Raw genomic sequence first — 13,660 nt, 5'->3', positions numbered from 1 at the left:
GAAAAACTCAATGCATCATGGGAATCCCCCGGCAGCCTACGTCTATTGCAGCATAACTAAGGGAGGATTCAGGGTCACCTGGTCCAGCCCTAACTATATGCTTTAGCAAAAAGGAAAGTTTTAAGCCTAATCTTGAAAGTAGAGATAGTGTCTGTCTCCTGAATCCAAACTGGAAGCTGGTTCCACAGAAGAGGGGCCTGAAAACTGAAGGCTCTCCCTCCCATTCTACTTTTAAATACTCTAGGAACAACAAGTAGGCCTGCAGAGCGAGAGCGAAGTGCTCTAATAGGGTGATATGGTACTACAAGGTCATTAAGATAAGATGGGGCCTGATTATTTAAGACCTTGTATGTGAGGAGCAGGATTTTGAATTCAATTCTGGATTTAACAGGAAGCCAATGAAGGGAAGCCAAAACAGGAGAAATATGCTCTCTCTTTCTAGTCCCTGTCAGGACTCTTGCTGCAGCATTTTGGATTAGCTGAAGGCTTTTCAGTGAGTTTTTTGGACATCCCGATAATAATGAATTACAGTCGTCCAGCCTGGAAGTAATAAATGCACGAACTAGTTTTTCAGCGTCACTCTGAGACAGGATATTTCTAATTTTAGAGATGTTGCGCAAATGGAAGAACGCAGTCTTACATATTTGTTTAATATGTGCATTGAAGGACAAAAATGACTCCAAGGTTCCTCACAGCGTTACTGGAGGCCAAGGTAATGCCATCCAGAGTAAGAATCTGGTTAGATACCATATTTCTAGGCTTTTCAGGGCCGAGTACAATAACCTCAGTTTTATCTGAATTAAGAAGCAGAAAGTTAGCGGCCATCCAGGTCTTTATGTCTTTAAGACATTCCTGCAGTTTAACTAATTGGTGTGTGTTATCTGGCTTCATGGACAGATAGAGCTGGGTGTCATCTGCATAGCAGTGAAAATGTATGCTATGTCTTCTAATGATACTGCCTAAGGGAAGCATGTATAATGTAAACAGAATTGGTCCTAGCACTGAACCCTGTGGAACTCCATAATTAACCTCAGTGTGTGAAGAAGACTCTCCATTTACATGCACAAACTGGAGTCTATTAGATAGATATGATACAAACCACTGCAGTGCAGTACCTGTAATACCTACAGCATGTTCTAATCGCTCTAATAGGATATTATGGGCGACAGTATCGAATGCTGCACTAAGGTTTAATATCAGGGAAACAATCGTTTGCAATCATTAACCAACCTCTTTCTGCTTCCAAGGATGCTAATCATGCTGAATCAGCTAGCCAACCTCCTCCATGCACATCTCTTAGCCAGTCTTTCCACACCACAAACAAATGACATGCATATACAATAAAAAACGAATTCAACCACATTGAGTAAACTTTCAAAGTTATAGCATGTGACAGATAAATAAAATACATCATTTTGCATGAGTATTTTCAAATTAACGTTTTTACTCACTCTGAAGCAACGTGTTTGTGTCGTTCCACTGAGAACAGAACAGGAAGTCTGACACAATAAAAGAGGAAGTGCTAAGGTACTCTTCAAAATAAACGCGCAAAGTAAAGTGGCTTTGCCGGCATTTACAGTTACTGCAGCAGAGTACACAAGGCAGGAACAAATGAACACATGCAGCATACCTAACAGCAATAATGCTTTGCAAAAATAGAAGAAATATAGACTATGCAGGTACAATGAATAGATATGTACTTGTATATGTAAATCACTCTATCTATCTATCTATCTATCTATCTATCTATCTATCTATCTATCTATCTATCTACACATACACACACACAAATACACACACACAAATACACACACATACATATACAGACATACATATATACACATATATGATGCAATTATACAGATTACTAGTAGAAGAAGAATGAAACATAGTGCAGTGTTTGGGTGTTAATAGTAGCAGGTATTTAGTATTGCACACTGATATATGTAAAGACCCCAGTGTGTTCATATGTGGTGTACATTCACTGCTGTTGTGCAGTGTACAGTCTGACAGCAGCAGCAGCCTGTCACTGAAGGGACTGCTCAGTGTTGTCAGGGTGACCTGTATGGGATGGATCGAAGATGGGGTATTTTAATCGAGTATATAGGGAAATGTGAACTCCTCTGACAATCTGAGTAATTGGATAACGCACTGTTATTGAAATTTCCAACTTCTGAGCCACAGAAAGAAATAACAGGCTTCATTAGGTTACCTTCCACTTGTTGACAGCAACTAAATAAAACCAACATATCCATATAATAACACCTTAAAGCAGGGGTGTCAATCTTAAATGAGCTGTGGGCCACTGCTGGTACTGTCATGTCATTGGAGGGCCACTTTAGTGTTCAAGTAGTACAAAAACAAACAAACAAGAAAACACCCACAAATCTTTCAGAAAATGTAGTGTTTTGTTTGTTTGTTTTAAGTTTCAAATATTGTATAACAAAACTGCAAATGTGAATGCAAAAAACTTCTCACTCTTAACTAACTGAAACCTTGTTATTGAACTAACAAATAAAAAGGAAAGATACTCTCTTTCTGGCCAGACACGTGGAAGCATTTCTACAATAGTTTTGTCCATATTTAACAAAATAAAAATGCAGACATAAGTGAACACATTAGTTTTTGACTGCTAGTGAAAATTGTTTTCTTTACATATAACTCTCTCACTGAACAAAGACAGCCAATCCCTCAACATGTTTTTACTCTGCTCATATTGCCCTCATTTTAAAACAGTTTTGCTTTTTAAACAACTTATTTTCAAATTGCACTCAACAACAAAATCCCTCGTAACAAAAACTAACTTCAAGGGCCAAATTGTATTTCCTTTCTTCACGTCAACAGTAAGTGGCAAGTTGTTAGGGTCCCTGGGTCGTTGACCCAGTGTTTTGTGTTTTTTGGTTCTTTGATTTTGCTATTTCATTATATTCTAGCTTTGCTTTACAGGTTTTAGGATTATTCTTAGTTAAGGTTCTCTGGGTGGGGTTTGGAGTTTTAGTGTTCTGGTTTTCTGTCTGTGTTCCTTAGTTGCTGTCTCCCCTGTCTGCTGTATTCCCACGTCCAGTCAGTGTCTGTGTCTGCCCTGGTCCCATGTCTCTGTTCCCTTTGTTATAGTGCCTGCCTGTGAGTCTGTGTTAGGTTTCCTGTTTTACGCTTGGGGAGTGTGATTGTGTGTACAGCGTCTCTTTATGTCTGTCTCCACGTTGGTTGAGTGTGGAGTGAGTGCATATGAGAGCATGAGGGTGGGAATGGATGTTTGTGTCTGTGTGTGCCTGTATGTCTGTGTCTATATGTCAGGTTGGGTATCAGACGCCACCTCTCTGGGGACACCTCAGGCCCTCCAAGGTTTGGAGGCCTATCTCCACCCACCACCACTTCCCCTGCCGGTGGCGGACTCCCTCAGGTGTCGGTGTGTTGGTGGTTCTTTGTGTCTGGGGGTGGGCGTCCGGGTACACACCGGCTCACTCCTTGGCGGCCGCTTGTCGGGGCCTGGGGCCTGGGGCTCGCTCGGGCCCCTTTGGAGGTGGGGTGCCCCCGGCCTCTCGGCCTGGGGCTCGGTCACTCAGGCGCAGCTGGGGGCCGGCGGAGCTCACGGGCGCGTCACTGCAACTCCCCCTGACTTCTGCTCCGCGGCTGCTGGGCGAGCCCTCATCTGGGACTCTCCTCAGCTCTTACTGGAACAGTGGCGCGGCTGCCCCTCTGTTGGTCTTCCATGGTCTCTTGTGTTCTGGGGGCCTCTGGATGTCTGGAGTTTTGATCTCCTCCATACCCGCTTCACACCCTGGAGGACGGGGCTGTGGCCCCCCCACACTCCCTAGCAGATCATTACATGGAGAAACCTTTGGAATGCAAGCATGCTGATCCACACAGGTATGCACACATGGGTATTCACAGACGCGGACTAAAGCTTTCTTGGCTGCTACCTCAAAGCACACTGTGCGCTGTCTATCTTGCGTGCTGCACAATATCGTTTATTATTTAGTAAATATTGATATCTATGACTAGCTAGTTTATTGTGATGGTGCTTTGTTTTCTCTATTATTATGTTGCTCTTTGTTGTTTGCTGTCTCCTCTGTTTGTTTTTTTTGTTTGTTTGTTTTTTTTTTCTCCATACAGGTGACCCAGGAGTTCTTTTTTTTTTTTTCTCTCTCTTCCCCCCCCTTCTCACCGTCTCTTCTCCCCTTTGGTTTTCTTTCTTTCTCTCCCCCTCTTTCTCTCATTCATTCCCCCTGTCCTATTTATTTAAAAAAAAAAAAAAAAAAAAAAAAAAAAAGACAAAGGATGAACTGAAGCTCTGCCATCACGTAATGTCGCATACTGCTGTTTCTGATGTCATTTAAAAAAAAAAAAAAAAAAAAAAAAAAAAGGTTTCCTGTTTTACTTTGAAAGTCCATGTCTGATGTTAATGTGTCTGGTTTTGCTTCCCCTTGTCTCGTTAGGCCTGATTTGCCCCAGCTGTGTTTCCCTCCTGTTACCCATTCCCTGATTGCTCCCTCTATGTATTTAAGCCCTCTTTCTTTGTGTCTGTGCTGTGATCTACTCTCATTTATGCTGTGTGGTCTGCCTGCCTGTTCATGTAAGTTTATTTGGATTTTTGTTACGGTTGCCACTTTTTGCCATCCAGCAATAAAAGCTGAGTTTTGAGTTACTTTCCACTAGTGATGGCCAAATGAAGCTTTCCGAAGCACTGAAGCTTGTATTGAAAAACGGTTCATTACTCGAAGCTTTTCAACACAGTCCTCTCCGGTGACATCTGGTGGTGAAGATTTTGAAGAGCAGCTTGAATCTGCAAAATAAAACGGACTGCTCAATTATCACTGCTCACTCAAGAGTGGAGTTCTCTCTGATATTGGGCCACCGTTCCGTTGCTTTGAACATGTAATTGGTTTTGTTTTCTCGATTGGGGGGCTGAAAAAAAATGTAATGCGTATCTGCGTAATACATTTTGATCAATAAACTTTCCCTATTTAAACATGCACTATGGTGGCCTTTCTTTGCTCATAACTCCTTGATGTTGGTAAATACAATAAGTGAGCAATATATATAATATACATATGATAATGCACAGCACATTATGGAGTATGCCCCTGCTGTGAAGTCCTGCCTCCATCTACTTGTCGTTTAATCACTGGACAGCTGGACAGGTTCATACAAAATATTAGATTAGGCCAATTGTCCTATACATATTTTTGACCTAGGGGTGGGATTGATTGTGAACTGGAAAGGGAAAATGCTTAGGGAGCTGAGTACGGCTGCATCGTCACTGATTTGTAGAATCATTTTGATTCGATACAGGATCCGATTCAATTTGATTGGAATCTGGAAAGTTTTGCCTCAGTCAGAAATATTACAAGTCTGATCATTTAACAGTATATATCCATAATTTCGTATCTATTAAAAGAAAGCTGACACATGTGAGACTTAATTAGAGATGTAAACAGAGAGTTATGAAACCTGCAGCTGCAGAAGCCAGCGGGAAAAAAAAGAGGCAAACACAGCGCGGACCCGCCGACACATCAAAATCTGACTCTGACGCGTCGGGTCCGCGCTCTGTGTTCACGTTTGTATGCAGAATCCGTAAACCTGCTCCCAGTTACTGTTTTAGCTGCATGGTGTTTGACGACATGTTGTGAGGTTTAACCTGAGATGCTGGCGTTTCAGGCATAATAACGTTAATTTACAAATCGACACGGGATTTTAATGAATCAATATCACTTTATTCAATTTAGCATGGATTGTAATCAGAAAGGCGATAATCAAAACCCACCCCTAATCAAGAACTTGCAAAGTAAAAACATGATCAATGTAAGGTAGCCCTTTTGTTATTTACAGTTAACAAGAGGATTAGTGTTACTGTGCGCTGGCTGAGTCTGTTTCTTTTCTTAGAAATAGTTTCTCCTGCCCTGAAGAAAATCCACTTGCATGGAACAGAAGAGGCTGTGGAGTGCAGGAACTACACTGCAAGTTGGTAGATATGCAGGTATTCCTGGGTCCTGCAGACTATCACCTAAAAACAATAAACAAAATGATTTTCTAAACTGTGTAGCAATGTCATCTACGTATAGTGTCAAATACATTTTTGTAGTCTTCATCAGCTTTATGATGTAATGATATTTACATTATGAAAACATGATTTTGGACATTTCAAGTTTTTCACTTCGGCAGATAAAATGAATTGAGCAAAATCAACTCAAAATATTCCCACACGTCAGAACGTCCTCTCTTCCTCGCTGGCTCCATATCTGTCAGTGGAATGATCACCTCGTCGCTATCTGTCACCATCAACACACTCCACGAATCCCGTGGATGATTCACTTCCTTATATCTGTTTGAATCAGGTACCGAAGCAGTTACGTGCGTAATGAAGCTTCGGACGTCACTGGTCACGTGACTTTTGCCAAACGAAGCAAGCCTCGACACAGTGCTTCTGAACCAGTGTGTTGTTTTTTTCGACACACGCTCCGGAGCGTCAGCTTCAAGCGGGCCATCACTACTTTCCACCTCCGAGTGTCTGCACATTGGGTCCTTCTACTTCCACTCCTGCCTGCACACAGCCTTAACCTGACACAAGTAGTGCTGACATGGGCCGCAAGTGGCCCCCGAGCCGTGAGTTTGAGACCCATGGTTTACCTACTGTCACTGCAGTGATATTAGCGTTTTTGTTTTGAAAGGTTACTAGTGGATGCTGGCAACAATCTTGTAGGAGAACAATACAATCTGTTATAAGGCCTTCATTGGAAAATTGTGTATTTAGAATGTAATACCAACATGTCATTTGAAGATAACATAGTATTTGGGTAAAAGTTACTGAATAGTATTGGAATAAAGTGTGAAAATTGAAGGATTAAAATATCCAAGAGCTCAAATTACTTCACCAAAACATGTTTCAATCATATTTTATCAACACAAATTGCACAGGTTTATTGAATATGAATAACTTCACCTCAGTTGTTTAAGCTCCTGCCAAAGCAAAACATCTGTGTGCAACCAGTGTCCACTATTGAATTAAGTAAACCCAACATGTTCTTTTTCAGTGCATAATCACATTTAGTGAAATAAACTATTAAACCATAATTACATATTAGGATTTAGCCAAGTGTTAGAATGTAATGCAGAGAAGTATTTCTAGTAGGCTTTTTTTCATATGCCTGTTTTCATTTTATTTTCTAATTTTTAAAGAAGGCTTTAGAAAGGTCAAAATAAATCTTCTGTAAGGGAGTATCAGCTATTCTAGTATTTATTTTACCAATGCACGGGTGCATTAATACAACATATGTATTTCATAAAGGGCGAACACAAATGTCCAAAGAGACTTCCTGGCAGCTGCCATTTTAAGTATAACCTCTGGTACGGGCACGTTCAGTTTGCAGCAGCTATACAACAGTGGCCTCTAGAGGTGTTTACACACTACGACCAAATCAGACAATGCAGCACAACACGCAGGTTGCCCCAATGAATTGATTAAGCTGGTAGCAGTGACTTGTTAACTTATCATTTATCAAACATATCTCCCATGAATGATGTGAAATAAATTTGAGGCATAACATTTACGTCACAAGTTAGAAGTTGCAATCAGTTTTTAGGAAAGTGAGTTTAATAAGAGTATAGGTAAAATAATGCAGTAATTTTTTAGATTTTATAATCCCTTTATAAATCATGTTGGCTACAGCCTATTTAGCAGTGCAACAAGAGCATCAGACAAACAAATAGAATATGTATAGTGACAGTCAGGTCTTGGCAGCTGATCATGGCATCTGGTACAAGACTCCAACCCCCCCCCCCCCCCCCCCCCAAAAAAAAAAAAACCCCACTCCGTCTGGACTGACGTGTATGTATACTTACAACCAAACAGCTGAAATTAACTGTATTAACCCCGGTTATCTTTTTTCACGTATTTACTACTATTTCCTTTTTGGAAATAGACTTTTTAAAATCACTTTTAATTTTATTTCAAAATGAAATATACAGTATTAAAATTAAAATTTAATTTGTTAATAAGACATATATTCAGCAGTGGAAATAAAATTAAAACAGACTTATACCTACATTAAAAGACAACAGAACATCAAGGAATGGCCTAAGTCTGTTAATGCAACAGTGCGTAAACAGTGTGAATTATGTAGTAGCTAAATTTGACTATAAATATAAACCAATGTGACAACCTTAAACGTTAGACGCACGGAGCTTCTACAGCTTCTTGTGCTGTTTTAGAAGTGTACACCCCATTTGCAACATTGTTGGGAGTAAATGTGCATATTTATGCCATGGTAAAAGTAGTATAAGCAATAAATACATCGGAAATATTTTGTTTTCGTAATATGAGGACAAATCCGAGCACGGTCTGCGAGCCGATTGTCGCAAATGCTTCACTCCTACTGTGAATGACGACAGACATTCTTAAATAAGATTTGAGCTCTGGTGAAGCCAAGAGTCATTGGCTAAAGTTAGAAAATGCTGCATGCCGATTGGATGCAGTAGCTGTCATTTAATTTCACGCTGCCAATGCACTCAACCACTGACCTACTAACACAGATCCATGAGTCACTAGCCACCTTGAAAGGAAAAAGCCAAGGGAGGAGAGCAAAGTACTTTATAACTTGTAGGATTTTCTTGACAATCATTTCCTTATTAGCTGATGGAAAACCTATGCTGCTTCTGTGTGCATCATACGCGGTGGAAAACCAAACCAATCCCCACAAGCAGGTGATAGAAAAGGTACAGTTTTGATTTGCGGTTAATATTAAATGTCTGGGATTAACATTAAGCGTTGTACAGGTTTGTAGAGGATGGTGCCTGATCACACGCCCAGAAATCACAGGGGCGTTTAGCTAGCTTATATTTCAGTCAGCTGGCTACCTTCTGTGTCCTCGCACAAAACCTATTTTAAATGTAATAACAGCCTCGGTAGTTTCCAAGTTAAAAGTGCGACAAAGCTCACGTTCGAGTGTGTGCTTTTTAAAAAAAATATATAGTTATAACCGGTATAATAGATGTTTAATTTTATTCAGGCACACGGGCCTACCAGTAGCAGTGATTCATAGATTACAACACTGTGTTGAAACACAAGAATGTGATGTGGCTTGTAGAAACATTATCAAAGCACTGTGGCTTCTGTCGATGTGTGGACAACAGAATGGGTCAGTCCACGTCGGGACAGCAAAGTAACGCTTTCTTCTCTGTAATGTTGTAACAGTTTACTTTTCAGGGCGTAGATGGACCTCGCGCTTCAGCCGCCAATGTCATGAGTAACGAAGACAATGATGTCATGTACAGAGTTGAATGCCCACATTGTCTTAGTAAAGTCTGTTACATACAGTGTTAGCTACCTAACACATGTGGACAATTTTAGAGCTATTTTACTTGGACGCAGAGCTGAGCAATCACTGGTCCGTATTGTTATTGCCACACAGGCAAACATTGCATAATGTCTGCACCAATAGAAATTGCTGGCACTCGGGATGGCAGGAGCGGGGCTTATTGTATAATACCGACACAATGAAGGAATCTGGGGCAACAGGACGCGTTGACGGCCCGGTGCTGGAACGCCGAGTCGATCGCTCTGTACTGCTTGTCGCGACTGAACCAGCAGCAAACACTCGGTCAGCACCCACCCTCCAAGTGTCGCACGTTGCGATAACATCGCCACCGTTTTTAATCATGTATGATCCAAATTTAGGCACGATGTTTTGTTGCCTCGTTAAAAAAAAGACAAAAGGACGCGTTCGTCAACGCCAGCTGGGGTTTGCACATCGGCACCATAAAATCTGTAGTAGACTGCGTAAGGGGTTCAAGTAAATGAAAAGAGAAATATTTCTCCTGTATTTCAAATGGATTTGTCGGGGATACAGCGCCTTCTTGCTTCTAAAAAGTGGGAGACCAAATTGTAACACACAAAGTTAGTGTCTGAAAGTTACCAGACTATAATGTATACACAAGTCTGTGACCTATTAGTCATGTCTCTCTCTTCCTAAATGTAGACCCAAGTCAAGGACAAAACGAGGGCACAGAGTCAAGAAGAAACATTTGAGGAAACTGTATCACACCCTAAACATAATTTTTTCTAATTAAAAATCTTTCTGCTCCTCTTCTAAATACCACTGTTTGCTGCAGTGAGTGTGAAAGACTAGTTCAAAAGAAATTATTCAGGTTACAGGCTTCGTGTTTCTCATTTTTTGTGATATCATGCCTTTATGTCTATTTTCATCATTTTGAATAAAAAAGTTTGTTTACTTCAATTTCCTAAGCTTGGCATGTGCAAAAGAACTGCTACTTTAAATTTTAATCAAGGTAAATCATGGGGAAGCACCAATTTATTGGCCAGGCATTGGAACTGACTGATATACCTTGTTGACTGGTATCAGGCTATTGGTAAATAAGATGACATTCACCAATGACATCTTTAAATATTTATCTGTTACACAGCATGAATTTTGAAATCTGTTGAAGGAATCCAGTTTCTGAAAGTTAAATGATTATATGTTTTCTTCATGTTTTTTTTGTACTTTAATGAAGATTTCTTTGTTTCTCTGACACAAAGTAGGAAATGGTAATAGCAAAACTAAAAAGTAATTACCTTGATATTAACTCTCCCTATTAACCACATTTTACTCTTCTACAAATGTATTTTCAGAAATATACTGGACTCATAATTGCAGCCTTAATGTTTTATGTGTAGAGCACAAAAATCTGAATAAGCTTTAAGTGGATGATAATATACAATCTTTGATCAGCACAAGTAAATATTAAAGTATCATGGTAACTTGTTTGACATTGTTTCAACTAAACTCTGACGAAAAACATTTCTGTTGTGTCTTATTCCACAGATTTCTTCAACTCAAGCGGATTAATTCCATGTGACAGTTAATTTTGCTCGATACAAGCATTATGGTATACAGTTGAAGATCTTTTAGCATGCTGACAGTAGCAAACAGTAATAATATGCAATCAATAAAGCAAGAAGTGGACTCCAATCAGTCCTACAGTGGAGAGGATGCCCTGTGCCTGGCTGTGGCTTTACAAGGGACCAACAGAGACCTCCTGAGCCACAAAATCTCTGCACTTCCTTTCAAGGCTAAATCTGCTTGTCGTAGGAAAAGGGAGTTTATCCCAGAGGAAAAAAAAGACACCCTGTACTGGGAGAGGCGTCGTAAAAACAATGAAGCAGCCAAGCGTTCAAGGGAGAAGCGACGCATAAATGATATGGTGCTAGAGAACAAATTGGTAGCACTTGGCGAGGAAAATGCCTCCCTCAAGGCTGAGCTGCTGTCATTGAAGTTGAAGTTTGGATTGGTGAGCTCGACAGCATATGCCCAAGAAGTCCAACGGTTATCCAGCTCCGCCGCTCTTAACCTCCACCAAATGTTTATTCCACCCAATGCTAGCCAAGGTTTTACCAGCAAAGAAAAGGAGCCTATTCACCTGCGCAGCAGCTGCATATCAGTCATCAGGCATTCACCTCATATGCCCAAGACATTTACCGCAACTCAGGGTAGCTTTACTGTCTGCAGGAATGCAGAGGTCAAGCAGGAACCGGGAGAGAATGGCAGCTATAGACAAGAGCAAGGTAGTCCCTATGAACTCTACAAACCTGGCATAGCCAGCCCTTTGTCTGGAGTCTACACTCAGTCTGCATCATTCATGCAGATCATGAGGTCATCTAGTAACTCACCCAGGAGCTCGGATGATGGTGCAGTTAGCAAATCATCTGATGGTGAGGATGAGCAGCAGGTCCCCAAAGGGTTGATGCCATTTGTAGTAGACCCAAGAAGCATCATTGTCTCCACACATAAAGTGCCAGATGGTAGTTCTTCAGCTTTACCCCATAAACTGCGGATTAAATCCAGAACCGTCCAAATCAAAGTGGAGGCAATCGACCCCGAATACGAATCCTCTGGAAAGTCCTCTTCTCCTGTCAGTATTTCAGAGGGAGAATGCTACCAGGCCACAAAAAGCACTTTTGGTTGCACACAGGCTTCTCACTGCCCTTTGTCAGTACAGGTCACCAACATGCAAGACTGGAGCCAGCAGTCTGAGCAATGGCATGTAAGCCACGCAATGACACTGCAGGGTGGGTGCACGAATAATGATGAGTCCTCAAGCCCCGTGTCAAACAAAACCATTGTGGATGTAAAAGACTCTTCCTATGCACACTTGCATGCAGAAGACTGGTATGTAAAACAGAGCTTTGGCACCCTGTCTCCCAGAGCAGTCGCTTCCAAAAGAGAACAGGTACCTGGAATAGATTCTACCAAAAGCGTCGCTGATCATCATGAGACATGAGTTTCTCTGAATGACAATTGTATGCTTAGCATTATATTTGCTGTTTCACTGTGTGGACATTTGGGTTAAACAATGTTTTCTTTTGGTAAATTTTCAAATAAATGAGTTTGAATAAAATACTAGAGTCACAAATAATAGTTTTTGTGTATCCAGGCTATTTTCCAGTGAAGGTTGAGGAGAAATGGAATTACCCACATTGTCATATGATAAATTTAGTATAATATTCCTGTTCCTCTTACAAAGGCTATTTCACTTAATAATGCCAGTTCATTGTACTTTGGCTTTTTCCAATCCAAACTTACTGTTAATGAAACCAACACTTTATGGCATTGTTTGTGTTAAATTACATCATTAACAGATGGGTTTTATGTCATTTAACAAAGCAGGAAGCTATTTAATGTGAAGTGAACAGTGGAGAAGACTGGAATGTTGAAGTGGTAATTGGAACTAGTCTATGTAGCAGCAGAGTGGTGAAAACTGATAAAGGTTAAACTGTACGTGACAAATTATTCAGCATCATGTCCCTCCACGTTTTGCAAAGTAAAATAGGATCACATGCATAAGTAGCCTAAGTAAGGATTTTCTGGGTACTTTGAGAATTTGCTATAGACTGTTATTGTGTAAAACATTGTGAGTGAAAGGTTTTTTTTGGTTTGTTTGTTTTCAAGAGTCCAAACTGTTCATGATTGCTATCATAGAGCGTTGCCTATTGATATGTACCTGCTGTTGTTGAGCGCTGCTTTTTTCTTTTTTTTTCTTTTATTTTGTGGCGCTGAAAAAAGGTTCCAGTTGTTAACAGCAGCCCTCCCCCCTGCTGTCAAATTTGTGGCCAGGAGCAGCCTGGCCATTATTTGCCTTGAAGCTGAAATTCTTCATGTTTTAAGTCATATTATTGGTTTGTATGTTTGTGTAGTGCCAGATTACTTTTCTTTTAACAACTTCCTTAAAGTGAATGAAAGTTTTATACTTCTTTTCAGAATTATTTTGAGGAATTGGTTTGAAAGTTACAGATTGTTAAGAGAGCATTTGTGTTCAGCCTTGTTCTTTTGGTAATGTAAAGCCTGCTTATTGACATTAAACATTCATTTAACAGCACCTGGAGGCTTAAACATTTAGTCAATAACATTGTCACAAACTTCCACCAGTGGGCTGAAACACAGCCACATCCCTACTGGAGTTTAAGAAAAGAATGATACAGATTTTGACTCAAACTTTAGTACAACTTTTAAATAGGCTCTGCTTCACTCACTGTTTCACTGTTTGCCAAACTTTGTTTTGCTTTTTCATTATTTTGTTGATTACTTAAACTTTCCAGGCTGCTGGTTAAAGCGAGATTGTGAGTGACATTTGCTGGAGAATTGTACATTTCCTTAACCTTGAC

At 40.4% G+C, this 13,660-nt stretch overlaps 1 protein-coding gene across 2 annotated transcripts; it reads left to right on the top strand.

Moving 5' to 3' along the window:
- Nucleotides 1-8,526: 8,526 nt before the first annotated feature.
- On the top strand, nucleotides 8,527-13,374 carry nfil3 (nuclear factor, interleukin 3 regulated). Of its 2 annotated transcripts, none has more exons than XM_004564570.5 (2): nucleotides 8,527-8,703; nucleotides 10,824-13,374. In XM_004564570.5, the coding sequence occupies exon 2, from the start codon at nucleotides 10,912-10,914 to the stop codon at nucleotides 12,277-12,279; it is 1,368 nt and encodes a 455-aa protein (XP_004564627.1). In that variant the 5' UTR covers nucleotides 8,527-8,703; nucleotides 10,824-10,911; the 3' UTR covers nucleotides 12,280-13,374. The 2 variants fall into 2 exon arrangements, with proteins under 2 accessions (XP_004564627.1, XP_004564626.1); XM_004564569.5 differs by having other exon boundaries at nucleotides 8,527-8,715.
- Nucleotides 13,375-13,660: the final 286 nt, after the last annotated feature.

Source organism: Maylandia zebra, linkage group LG7 (genome assembly GCF_041146795.1).
Source record: "Maylandia zebra isolate NMK-2024a linkage group LG7, Mzebra_GT3a, whole genome shotgun sequence".
Lineage (NCBI taxonomy): Eukaryota > Metazoa > Chordata > Actinopteri > Cichliformes > Cichlidae > Maylandia > Maylandia zebra.
The sequence above is the reverse complement of the archived record's forward strand: the minus strand, read 5'-3'. Positions and strand labels throughout refer to the sequence as shown.